This window comes from Triticum dicoccoides, chromosome 2B, assembly GCF_002162155.2.
Source record: "Triticum dicoccoides isolate Atlit2015 ecotype Zavitan chromosome 2B, WEW_v2.0, whole genome shotgun sequence".
In the NCBI taxonomy this organism is placed as follows: Eukaryota; Viridiplantae; Streptophyta; class Magnoliopsida; order Poales; family Poaceae; genus Triticum; species Triticum dicoccoides.
The window spans coordinates 727,535,661-727,549,507 of NC_041383.1; the positions used below are offsets into that span (position 1 = coordinate 727,535,661).

At 47.2% G+C, this 13,847-nt stretch overlaps 1 protein-coding gene across 1 annotated transcript; it reads left to right on the forward strand.

Moving 5' to 3' along the window:
• The first annotated feature begins 8,910 nt into the window (after positions 1-8,910).
• LOC119368496 (agmatine coumaroyltransferase-2-like) lies at positions 8,911-10,439 on the forward strand. Its single transcript, XM_037633736.1, has one exon. The coding sequence runs from the start codon at positions 8,932-8,934 to the stop codon at positions 10,255-10,257; it is 1,326 nt and encodes a 441-aa protein (XP_037489633.1). The 5' UTR covers positions 8,911-8,931; the 3' UTR covers positions 10,258-10,439.
• The last annotated feature ends 3,408 nt before the right edge of the window (positions 10,440-13,847 follow it).

Consider the following 13,847-nt stretch of genomic DNA (forward strand, 5'->3'; position numbering starts at 1 on the left):
ACACGGGAGGGAACCCAGTTGCACTCGTACACTTGTTTGGCCATGACGAGATCTACAAGAAATAGGTGATCCAGTTCAAGGACATGCCGGATAAAAAGGTGTCGATCTAATTACGGTAAACCAGAGGCAGTACCCATAAACTGGTCTTCTACAACGCGGCATCAGATGGATTCTGGCAGTTCAACCAGGGGACTAATGACATATATACCGGTTTAGCAATTTTTTCTCTATAGTGAAGTTAAACCGCCTGGCCTAAGCATCGGAAGCAATTGAAACTATGGATAACTAGTTATGCAGAAACAAATTTCACAAAATCGTGTTACAGCCGCGGATCTACAGCAAGCTCACAAAAACAGGAAATATTTCGAAGACTAAGGCGGAAACAGAAGTGAACCATTGAGCGGATATGTGCGGGAGATCTATGAGCTTGGATGAGAAATAGCAAGCGGATGCTAAAGGGATCACTACTAAGCACAGCAAGAGTTCACAGATGCGTTCAAGGTCAGAGAACAGCTATGAACACGCAATGAACATAGCAAGAACATGGAACCCTAAGAACAGATCTAGGTTAAGAAGGAGAGAGAACTTACCGGGAACGGAGAAGATGCGGAAAGACGCCGCAACACTCTGGTACGTTCAGGTTGATGCAGCGGCCCGAGACGAGGCAGAGGTCGACGGTGGTGGCGGAGCTCCAAAGCCGGCGACGTGAGGAAGAAAAAGAAGAAGGGACGAAGGGGAAGAGAAAGGAAATGACCCTTCGGTCTTATTTATAAGGCAACCGAGCTAGGTCAAACACGCGAATCCAGGAGCTGTCATTAAAAGGGCGTTATGAATTTCATAATGACGTCATGCCGGTTTACAGTAACCAAAACTGATGACGTCATGCCGGTTTACAGCAACCAAAAATGATGACGACATGGAGATTTGCCAATTAACAGAAGATATCCAAGACGCAAGATGGTGTGAAGGATTGACATGAACCAGTTCAAATCAATCTGGGGCCTAATGTTGGGGATATTACCACTAGGCGTAAACCGGCCTACTTGGGCCAGGTTAACTTCATTAGTGGCGTAAATAGATGAAGGCCCAAGGCATGTAGTCGGTTAGAACATGTAGCCGTAAACCGGCCTGATGTATGACTTGTATTGTAAGTAAGGAATAGAGAGATACCAACCGGAATACGAGTATGAACCGGTTAGGACTCTATGGACCGACGGGCGTCACCCATGTATATAAGGGGACGACCCGGTGGCGGTTCAGGACAGACAACCACAACTCGAGCCTAGGCGAAGCTTGTTTGCTCCCTAGCCATCGAGATCATATCAATTCCATCACAACTAGACGTAGGCTTTTACCTTCATCGAAGGGGCCGAACTAGTATAAAACCCTCGTGTCTTTGTGTCCGCTTTAACCCCTTCAAGTAAACTCGTAGCGATGGCTCCACGACTAAGTCCTTTCGCTAGGACATCTGCCGTGACAAATCCACGACACACTGCGTGCCTCAGCACTTATTGGACTGCACACATCAGAATGTATTACTTCCAACAAGTTGCTTTCTTGTTCCATCTTACTGAAAACGAGGCTTTTCAGTCATCTTGCCGATGTGGTATGATTTGCATGTCTCAAGTGATTCAAAATCAAGTGAGTCCAAACGATCCATCTGCATGGAGTTTCTCCATGCGTACATACCAATAGACATGGTTCGCATGTCTCAAACTTTTCAAAAAACGAGTGAGTCCATCAACATGGAGCTTCTTCATGCGTTTTATACCAATATGACTTACATGGCAGTGCCACAAGCAGGTGGTACTATCATTACTATCTTATATATTTTGGCATGAACATGTGTATCACTACGATCGAGATTCAATAAACCATTCTTTTAGGTGCAAGACAATTGAAGGTATTATTCAAATAAATAGAGTAACCATTATTCTCCTTAAATGAATAACCGTATTGCGATAGACACAATCCAATCATGTCTATGCTCAACGCAAACACCAAATAACAATTATTTAGGTTTAACACCAATCTTGATGGTAGAGGGAGCAGGCGATGCTTGATCACATCAACCTTGGAAACACTTCCAACACACATCGTCATCTCACCTTTAGTTAGTCTCCGTTTATTCCGCAGCTTTTATTTCAAGTTACCAACATTTAGCAACCGAACCGGTATCTAATACCCTGGTGCTACTAGGAGTACAAGTAAAGTACACATTTAATATAATGTATATCCAATATACTTCTGTCAACCCTGCCAGCCTTCTCATCTACCAAGTATCTAGGGTAGTTATGCTTTAGTGACCGTTCCCTCATTACAGAAGCACTTAGTCTCGGGTTTGGGTTCAACCTTGGGTTTCTTCACTAGAGCAGCAACTGATTTGCCATTTCATGAAGTATCCCTCCTTGCCCTTCTTGAAACTAGTGGTTTCACTAACCATCAACAATTGATGCTCCTTCTTGACTTCTACTATCGCGGCGTCAAACATCGCGAATATTTCAAGGATCACCATATCTATCCCTGATATGTTATAGTTCATCACGAAGCTCTAGCAGCTTGGTGGCAATGACTTTGTAGAAACATCACTATCTCATCCGGAAGATTAACTCCCACTCGATTCAAGTGATTGTAGTACTCAGACAATCTGAGCACATGCTCAACGATTGAGCTTTTCTCCCTTAGTTTGTAGGCTAAGAAACTGGTCAGAGGTCTCATACCTCTTGACGTGGGCACTAGCCTGAAATCCCAATTTCAGCCCTTGGAACATCTGATATGTTCCGCGACGTTTCAAAAACGTCTTCGGCGCCACAATTCTAAACCGTTTAACATTACTAAACTATCACGTAGTCATCAAAACGTGTATGTCAGATGTTCGCAACATCCACAGACGACGTTCGAGGTTCAGCACACCGAGTGGTGCATTAAGGACATAAGCCTTCTATGCAGCAATGAGGACAATCCTCGGTTTACGGACCCAGTCCGCATAATTGCTACTATCAACTCTCAACTAAATTTTCTCTAGGAACATATCTAAAACAGTAGAACTAAAACGCGAGCTACGACATAATTTGCAAAGACCTTTTGACTATGTTCAGGATAAAGTTCATCTAATGAACTCCCACTCATATAGACATCCCTCTAGTCATCTAAGTGATACATGATCCGAGTTAACTAGGCCGTGTCCGATCATCATGTGAGACGGACTAGTCATTATCGGTGAACATCTTCATGTTGATCGTATCCCCTATACGACTCGTGTTCGACCTTTTGGTCTCTTGTGTTCAGAGGCCATGTTTGTACATGCTAGGCTCGTCAAGTCAACCTAAGTGTTTCACGTGTGTAAATCTGGCTTACACGCGTTGTATGTGAATGTTAGAATCTATCACACCCGATCATCACGTGGTGCTTCGAAACAACGAACTTTCGCAACGGCGCACAGTTAGGGGGAACACTTTCTTAAAATTATTATGGGGGATCATCTTATTTACTACCGTCGCTCTAAGCAAATAAGATGCATAAACATGATAAACATCACATGCAATTAAAAATTGGCATGATATGGCCAATATCATTTTGCTCCTTCTGATCTCCATCTTCGGGGCTCCATGATCATCATCGTCACCGGCATGACACCATGATCTCCATCATCATGATCTCCATCATCGTGTCTCCATGATGTTGTCTCGCCAACTATTACTTCTACTACTATGGCTAACGGTTTAGCAATGAAGTAAAGTAATTACATGGCGTTATTCAGTGACACGCAGGTCATACAATAAATAAAGATAACTCCTATGGCTCCTACCGGTTGTCATACTCATTGACATGCAAGTCATGATTCCTATTACAAGAACATGATCAATCTCATACATCACATATCATTCATCACATTCTTTTTGGCCACATCACATCACATAGCATACCCTGCAAAAACAAGTTAGACGTTCTCTAATTGTTGTTTGCATGTTTTACGTGGCTGCTATGGGTTTCTAGCAAGAACGTTTCTTACCTACGCAAAAGACACAACGTGATATGCCAATTGCTATTTACCCTTCATAAGGACCCTTTTCATCGAATCCGATCGGACTAAAGTGGGAGAGACTGGCACCCGCTAGCCACCTTATGCAACAAGTGCATGTCAGTCGGTGGAACCTGTCTCACGTAAGTGTACGTGTAAGGTCGGTCCGGGCTGCTTCATCCCACAATACTGCCGAAACAAGATAGGACTAGTAACGGTAAGCATATTGAACAAAATCAATGCCCACAACAACTTGTGTTCTACTCGTGCATAGAATCTACGCAATAGACCTAGCTCATGATGCCACTGTTGGGGAACGTAGCAGAAATTCAAAATTTTCATACGAGTCACCAAGATCTATCTATGGAGAGACTAGCAACGAGAGAGAGGGGAGTGCATCTACATACCCTTGTAGATTGCTAAGCGGAAGCGTTCAAGAAAACGGGGTTGAAGGAGTCGTACTCGTCGTGATCCAAATCACCGGAGATCCTAGTGCCGAACGGACGGCACCTCCGCGTTCAACACACGTACAACCCGGTGACGTCTCCCATGCCTTGATCCAACAAGGAGAGAGGAAGAGGTTGAGGAAGACTCCATCCAGCAGCAGCACAACGGCATGGTGGTGGTGGAGGAGCGTGGCAATCCTGCAGGGCTTCGCCAAGCACCGCGGGAGATGAGGAGAAAGAGAGGTAGGGCTGCGCCAGGGAGAGGTGGAAACTCTTGTGTATGGCAGCCCCAAAACCTCAAGTATATATAGGGGAGAGGGAGGGGGGTGTGCCCCCTCTAGGGTTCCCACCCCAAGGGGTGCGGCAGCCCCAAACCCATCTAGGGTGGCGGCCAAGGGGGGGAGAGGGGGAAACTTGCCCCCCAAGCAAGGTGGTGGCGCCCCCTCCACAAACTCTAGGCACCTTGGGCCCTTGTGGGGGGCGCACTAGCCCACCTGGGGCTGGTCCCCTCCCACACTTGGCCCATGCAGCCCTCCGGGGCCGGTGGCCCCACTTGGTGGACCCCCGGGACCCTCCCGGTGGTCCCGGTACGTTACCGATAACACCCGAAACTTTTCCGGTGACCAAAACAGGACTTCCCATATATAAATCTTTACCTACGGACCATTCCGGAACTCCTCGTGATGTCCGGGATCTCATCCGGGACTCCGAACAATATTCGGTAACCACGTATATCTATTCCCTATAACCCTAGCGTCATCGAACGTTAAGTGTGTAGACCTTACGGGTTCGGGAACCATCCAGACATGACCGAGACATTCTCCGGTCAATAACCGACAGCGGGATCTGGATACCCATGTTGGCTCCCACATGTTCCACGATAATCTCATCGGATGAACCACGATGTCGAGGATTCAATCAATCCCGTATTCAATTCCCTTTGTCTAGCGGTATTGTACTTGCCCGAGATTCGATCGTCGGTATGCCGATACCTTGTTCAATCTCGTTACCGGCAAGTCTCTTTACTCGTTCCATAACACATCATCCCGTGATCAACCCCTTGGTCACATTGTGCACATTATGATGATGTACTACCGAGTGAGCCTAGAGATACCTCTCCGTTACAGGGAGTGACAAATCCCAGTCTCGATTCGTGCCAACCCAATAGACACTTTCGGAGATACTCGTAGTGCACCTTTATAGCCACCCAGTTAAGTTGTGACGTTTGGTACACCCAAAGCATTCCTACGGTATCCGGGAGTTGCACAATCTCATGGTCTAAGAAAATGATACTGACATTAGAAAAGCTTTAGCATACGAACTACACGATCTTTGTGCTAGGCTTAGGATTGGGTCTTGTCCATCACATCATTCTCCTAATGATGTTATCCTGTTATCAACGACATCCAATGTCCATGGTCAGAAAACCGTAACCATCTATTGATCAACGAGCTAGTCAACTAGAGGCTTACTAGGAACATGGTGTTGTCTATGTACCCACACATGTATCTGAGTTTCCTATCAATACAATTATAGCGTGGATAATAAACGATTATCATGAACAAGGAAATATAATAATAATAACTAATTTATTATTGACTCTAGGGCATATTTCCAACACATACATAGTTCTCATCTTCAAGCGAAAATCATTACAGAACAACATAAAGCTCTGCAGAGCATCTAAATTAATTAAACCATACATTGAAACTATATAAAACATTTCAATGCGAAAACAAATGTGATCATAATCGCAACCAAGGTAACAAATGATCCAACGGCATAATGATACCAAGCCTCGGTATGAATGGCATATTTTCTAATCTTTCTAATCTTCAAGTGCATTGCATCCATCTTGATCTTGTGATCATCGACGACATCCGCAACATGCAACTCCAATATCATCTTCTCCTCCTCAATTTTTCTTATTTTTTCCTTCAAGAAATTATTTTCTTCTTTAACTAAATTTAACCTCTCGACAATAGGGTCGGTTGGAATTTCCGGTTCAACAACCTCCTAGATAAATAAAATCTATGTCAAGTTGGTCGGCATAATTTTCATAAACAATAAATGAACCAATAGTTATGAAAAGATAATATATACCACATCCGAATCATAGACAGGACGAGGGCCGACGGGGGCGGATACCAAAACCATCGCACTATATAAGATGCAATAATAAAAGTAAGAAAATAATACAAGTATCTATCTAAACATACAAGTAAGAATATTTTTCCTTTCAGAAAGAAGATAAGAACAAGAGGCTCACCATGGTGGTGCCGGCGATGAGATCGGCGGGGGTGATCGACGACGATGAAGACGGGTACGGGGCGTGACGGACCGCTAAACCTAGACAAATATTGAGGAAAATGGAGCTTGGAGGTCGAGCTTGGAGAGGAGAAAGCTTAAGTAGTGTGGCTCGGGCATTCCATCGAACACCTTGTGTGCATAGGAGGTGAGCTAGAGCACCACCAAGCCCTCTCCCCCTTGGCGGCCAGAAAAAACAGAGCAGTGTGCTCTGCTCTTACGCGAGGGGGTATATATAGGCACCTAATTGGTCCCGGTTGGTGGGATGAACCGGGACTAAAGGGCAGCCTTTGGTCCCGGTTCGTGGCACCAACTGGGACCAATGGTGGTGGGCCAGGAGCGAGGCCCATTGGTCCCGGTTCGTCCCACCACCGGACGTAACCGTTTTTTTTTGAGGAACCGACAGGAATACCCCCCAGCGCGCCGGGTTCGGCCTTGGTCTGCCGGCGCTGATTTCGGCCCAAGCCGGCGGAAAACGGGCTCCTGGAGTGCGACTGGGCCGTTTTTTCGGCACCGGCGCAAAAAAATCGCCTGGGGAGACCGTTCTGGGGGCGCGGCTGGAGATTCTCTCATGCTCTTGTGTCTTGTTCTCATTCACTTTTTTTATTATTTGAAGTGGGCTGCGCCCCAGGCCAGTGTTTTCTTCAATGGCCCAGCAAGAGGGGTAGGAAGTGGGCTGCGCCCCAGCCTAGTTTTTCTCTCTACATATATAGGCTGGGAAATTTCACACGCCCCAGGCCATTTCCTGGGCTGCCTGGACCCAGATCCGCCCATGCCTACATCGTCTGAGACACCCGCGTCGTCTGAGCCTCTGAGGTTTGCCTCCCTGGTTGCTGGATTGCTCAGACAACACAGGTGGGCTCAACAGCACCTTGGATGCCAACTAGCTAGGCTCAGCTCCCATACTTATTTAGTTATTTTGAGACTCACGCTTAAGCTGCACATTTAGATTGGAGATTCAGAAGGCGACAAAAATGACCGATAATGCCTATGATATTTACTTCAAGATAACTGTGTGCTGCACGTACAACCACAATCTAGTACTTCGTTCGTTCGGAAATACTTGTCATCAAAATGAATAAAAGGGGATGTATCTAGACGTATTTTAGTTCTAAAATAGATTTTTTTTATTATTTTGATGACAACTATTTTCGGGATGAATGCATGGCTTATCTGTAGACTTTTCTTTAGGAAGACTTATCTGTAGACAAATAGTAGTAGTACCATTTAGTCCAAGCTTGTCTTAGTCTAAGTATCTGACCACGATCTATACAAGCTTGGGAACATTTGACCCAGCCGGGGTCGCTCGATCGGGTAACATGCACATCGAATTTGCGGCTGTCGACAGCATACCATGCTTCCTCTTGCTCCATTTTCCACGTCCCACACGCACGATCAGTACGAGTACGAATTGTGCTAGGAGCTGAGCCACTCGATCATTAGCCGCTTGCTGGAGTTACATCAACCGCACACCGACGTAACCGTTTTTTTCGAGGAACCGACAGGAATACCACCTTTACTTTTATACTACGAAAGAAGGATATTTTCCAGAACAACGACGCAACTATATCCGTATGTAGGAGTATATCCGTTCAGCCCAAACCTATCCGTCCGAACGTGGCGGCTCGATTTTCCCGCTGCTCACCAACTCCCAGCGTTGAAACACCACACCGCCACAGGTACCACCGTTGAACCCAAGCGGCACTGTCAACCGGCTACAGTGCATGGAGGAGCTGCTAGCCAGTGTGATGTGGGTGGTCTGCTCGACCGTGTCGTTGCATTTGTTGGAGCAGTACAGTAGCTAGTGTACCACACATGCATGTGCATGCATGAAGAGCCGCAGATATGGCGCTCGTGAGAGCAGTACACGTCCACGTCGACGACTGACCGGCACCCAGAAGATAATTATTAGAGAAATCATAACTTTCGCCCAGAAGATAATTATTAGAGAATCATATTCAGCTGACATATTCAGCCGTAGCGTTCACCTACCCTCGTTTGATCTCTTCTCGTGCATTAACAATCTCTGGCTAGCTATCTATATATACATATCACTGGATGATTTTAGCTAACAGCTCACTGCGCCGCACGCTCATAGACATACAGTGATACTACAAGGTTTTTGTTTTCTTTGTACGTCACCTTGCACTTGTCGCCATGAAGATCACCGTGCTCTCCTCCAGGCCCGTCAAGCCCGACTACGGCGCCTGTGGTGTACCTCCGGGCAGCACGGCCGACGTCGTCCCGCTCACCGTGCTCGACAAGGCCAACTTCGACGCGTACATCTCCGTCATCTACGCCTTCCGTCCGCCAGCGCCGCCCAACGCTGTCCTCGAGGCCGGGCTGGCCAGGGCGCTGGTGGACTACCGCGAGTGGGCCGGTAGGCTGGGCGTCGACGCGGCCAGCGGCGACCGCGCGATCCTGCTCTCCGACTCCGGCGCGCGGTTCGTGGAGGCGACGGCCGACGTGGCGCTGGACAGTGTCATGCCGATGAAGCCCACGCCAGAGGTGCTGAGCCTGCACCCGAGCGGCGACGACGGGCCCGAGGAGCTGATGCTCATCCAGGTCACGCGCTTCCCGTGCGGGTCCATCGTCGTGGGGTTCACCGCGCAGCACCTCGTGTCCGACGGCCGGGCCACCAGCAACTTCTTCCTAGCGTGGAGCCAGGCCACCCGCGGCGTCGCCGTCGATCCTGTCCCGGTGCACGACCGCCCCTCCTTCTTTAAACCACGCGATCCGCCTCAGGTTGAGTACGAGCACCGCGGCCTGGAGTTCAAGCCCTACAAGGAGGCCGACGAAAACGACGACGAACGCCACATCAGGGACGGCGACGTGGTGGTGGTAAACAAGGTGCACCTCAGCCTGGAGTTCATCTCCAAGCTCAAGTCGAGGGCGTCGGTGGGAGCGCACCGGCCGTACAGCACACTGCGGTGCTTGGTGGCGCACCTCTGGCGGTGCGTCACAAAGGCGCGCGGACTCGACGGGAGCGTCTCCACGAGCGTGGCGATCGCCGTGGACGGCCGAGCGCGGATGAGCCCGCAGGTGCCGGACGGCTACACCGGCAACGTTGTCCTCTGGGCGCGGCCCACCGCCACGGCGCAGGAGCTCGTGACGAGGCCGCTGCAGCACGCGGTGGAGCTCATCAACCGGGAGGTGGCCCGGATCAACGGCGGCTACTTCGAGTCGTTCATCGACTTCGCCAGCTCCGAGGCGGTGCAGAAGGAGCGGCTGGTGGCGACGGCCGATGCGGCGGAGATGATGCTGAGCCCCAACATCGAGGTTGACAGCTGGCTGCGGATCCCGTTCTACGACCTCGACTTCGGCGGCGGGCAGCCATTCTTCTTCATGCCAAGCTACCTGCCGGTGGAGGGCCTGCTCATCCTGCTGCCGTCTTTCGCCGGCGACGGGAGCGTGGACGCCTACGTGCCCCTCTTCAGCCGCGACATGGACGCCTTCAAGAACTGCTGCTACAACCTCGAGTAGATTTGCATCGTTGGAGTTAATTAATACTTGTCTTGTCAAAGTATGGTTGTTTTGAAATGTATCTGCAGTGCCACATATACATATGTGTTGCATGCGTGCGTGTATGCATGCACTACCTGTGGTACTATGGTAAAGGAGTACGGGTTAGAAGTATGGACAAATTTAATGTGTTTGTCTCTCTGGTAAGTTGTCGCTAGATAACTGAATAAAATACAACAAGTAATGTTATGCGGTGCAACATAGCAGTGGCCATGAAAATGTGGCATACACCAGAGATTGTGTTGGGTGCTTTTTCTTTGCGAGGTGTGTAGGGTGCTTTCAGTTTTGTGAGGATGCTGAGTTGCCAACACAAAATCTTGTTCGTGTGTTTTCGTGCGTATTCGAGAGAAAAAAATTATCCGTGTGTTCAATAGCTCGAATTTTCTCGGGATTAAGTTTGACTTGTTACTACACACATGAAGTTGAATAGGTCTGTAGGTGCTTAATGATGCTGTTTTCAGAAAAACAAAATTAATATGGATGACACGCTATGTCAATCTTCGGTCAAAATGAGAAGATGCATGATTTAACTTATTGCTCAATGCACCAAGATAAGTCTCATGTTTATGATGTTTGTGCTTATTTGGACCCTTCCCCTCCTCCCATGGGTTCCCAGGTGAAACCCCAATTGTTTCCGGATTTAGTGGCGACAACGCTCTTGCGTTGTCCCCTTCTTGGAAGCGTGAAAATGGGGCTGGGAGTATGCTTAGTTACCGGCGGCGAATATATGGTGGTGGCTTGGAGCTATGCTTAACAGCATCCCTCCTATGCAACCGCTCGTTCGGAAGTGCCACTGTTGATCCTATGACGAGCTCGTCTTGGATTGGTGGTTGTGTTGGTGTTTTGTTCTTGGACAGTTGTTGGTTGCTACCGTTCAAGCTCAGGGGTGAGCGATTCTACCGACCAACGGTGCGGCGCCCTCCAAACTATGGCGAGGGGCAGGTGAGCCCTTTTCGTCGGTGGAGACGGGATTAATTTTGACTCGATCCGACCATATTGTGCAAGACAATTGCATGATTTCCCTCTTGCGTATTGCTCAATATTAGAGGCTAACGCGCGCTTCGCAGCGTCATTCTTCACACCCATGATTAACTCTTTTATATCTGGTAGATTATTGTGACCGGTTGTTTTGTTTGGATTTTATCTTTGTTGGCTTGTGTTTTAGTTATGTTTTGGTGGTGTATTTTTTTGTTCGTATATCTCATGTCAGGTTGTCTCTGGAGACAATATTTGTTCCGAAAGGAGAGTGAAGTTGTTTGATGTGTGATTATGATGTATTTACCAGTTTCGACCTCGATATCAGTCGCTGGTGGTGTTTGGGCCTCTTGGGAGCTCCTATACCACGCGAAAACCGTGGAATTGGTGCTATAGCACTTGCATATGGGCCGCCCCATGAAGCTCTCGGTTGCTTAGCTTCTTTTTCCGCTCGTCCTACCGCCAGCTCTGTAATAATTGGTTATCTTTTTTTATTTGGAAGTGTTAGTTTAATTAAAAGATTTTCAAGGATTTAAAATTGTTGAAAATTTAAAAATCATTTATTTTAGAAAAAAGTTCTTGAATTTCAAAAAATATTCAAAAAGTAAATAAGGTTTCAAATTAAAATGTTCACAAACACTAAAAATGACCGTGAATTTTAAAATATCCACGGATTTAATAAATAATAATGAAGCTGAACAAAATGTTAAATTTTTCAAAAAATGTTTTTAACGCTCACACATTTTCTCATGAATAAGAATGTAAAAAAAAAGAGAATAAGAAATAAAACTAAATACGTAGTACATAACCTTACATGCGGGGCCCTTGGCGACCCACAACCCCAAAGCACCACAACGGTGCAAATCATGGGAGCTTAGTATCTCTATAGATATGTTCATTGCCTACCTTCACTCCATTGGTGTTTTGCTTGGTGGCTGAGGACTATGACGTTCAGGCGTCGCTTCTTGTGTATATTTTTTAGATTGCTTGTTTTGTTTGATGTCTTGTAAGCTGATCCTTCAGCACCATTTACCTTGCACATTGTTCTTTCACTTTTTCTGTTTATGAGAGCGTCATTAAGTTAACTCCTGGCCTAGGCCTTTTTTCTACGCCAGGTCCTATTGGGGAAAGATAGTCCTGATTGGACCAGGACTTATTCAAATCCCCGTTCTGTGACAGCGCACGGAAACGTGATCCAAAGATGTGCTAACGGCATATGCTGTGAGACCATATCCGATGAAGCGAACCAGTGAAATTAAGGTGTGAGTGCATTCCGGTTTTTACCCCCTATTTTGACATTTTTGACACTACTTATCCCATTTAGCGAAATTTCATCCATTTTACCCCATTTAACAAAAGTTCTGCCACGATTTACCCTGTTTAAAATTTCATGAGTGTTCTGGCAGACAGGTCCCAATTGTGAAGTCTAGCTGGCATGCCACATCGATGGTTTTTTCCTACTTATTTTTCTCTCTCGTGAACCAGTCCTCACGGCTTCTCCCGACCGGACCGGCCCGATGGAGGTCACTTGCGTCTCGTCCAACGCATAATGCCTGAGTCGACCATGCTCCTTACTCACGCCTAATAGATTGCATCGCCCGTCCAGGCTTCTGCCCACACATACCCGTCAGGCTCGCTCGAACTTATGGTTAGGGATTGTCAGGCAACGGCAGCGGCGTGATTTCATACCTCCTCGAGCGGCGTTATATATGGTCGTGACATCAAGACAAGAAATGACCCCGTGGAATCCGGCTCCGTCAATCTCGCCGACGTCTGGGCGCGACATCAAGGCAAGAAATGACCCCATGTAATCCGGCTCCATCAAGCTCGCCGACGTTGGCGTGGGCGCGTCCATGTAGATGCCCCCATCAGGTTGTGCTCGGTTGCAGATCTATGGGGGCCGCTCGTCCAACAAATCAGCGAGGTTGGTGAACAAGCAAGCCCTCACGTCGTACCCCATTCCACATGATTTTGACCATCTCCATCATATGTGTATTATAAAGTTTTCCTGACTCATGCATTGGCCGGTGAGGCGTTTGATTCAGACAGAATTAAAATACTTATTAGAAGATCACGTGATACATATCACCCATCTATAACTGACGTACATTGATTTAAAGTTTTTTCACCATTTTGAATATTGTTGAAATCCTTTTTTTTCTTTGTTTGCAGCGTGTGTGTGATTCGAAGGAAGGCGAACAATGTGTGCTATGAATATTGGAGGCCAGAGTGGTGCGGCCCAACTTACGCCTTGTGCGTTGGACGCGAGCGACCTGCTCTGGCGATCATATCAGGCCAGCCCAGTCGAGCGAAGCTGCGAGGACTGGTTCAACGTGGAGAAAAATAGGTAGGTAAAAACTGTTGATGGAGCATGCTAGGTGGACCTAACAATTGGGACCTGCTCATCAGAATGCTCGCAAAATTTTAAAATGGGTAAATTGTGGCAAAACTTTTGCTAAATGGGGTAAAATGGATGAAATCCTGCTAAATAGGGTAATTAGTGTCAAAAACATCAAAATTGAGGGTAAAAACCAGAATTCACTCTTAAGGTGTTTGGTTCGGTGATTTTCGTGCAT

What these genes read in the sequence shown, in the direction of transcription:
- LOC119368496 (XM_037633736.1), top strand. Translation starts at nt 8,932, where the DNA reads ATGAAGATCACCGTGCTCTCCTCCAGGCCCGTCAAGCCCGACTACGGC.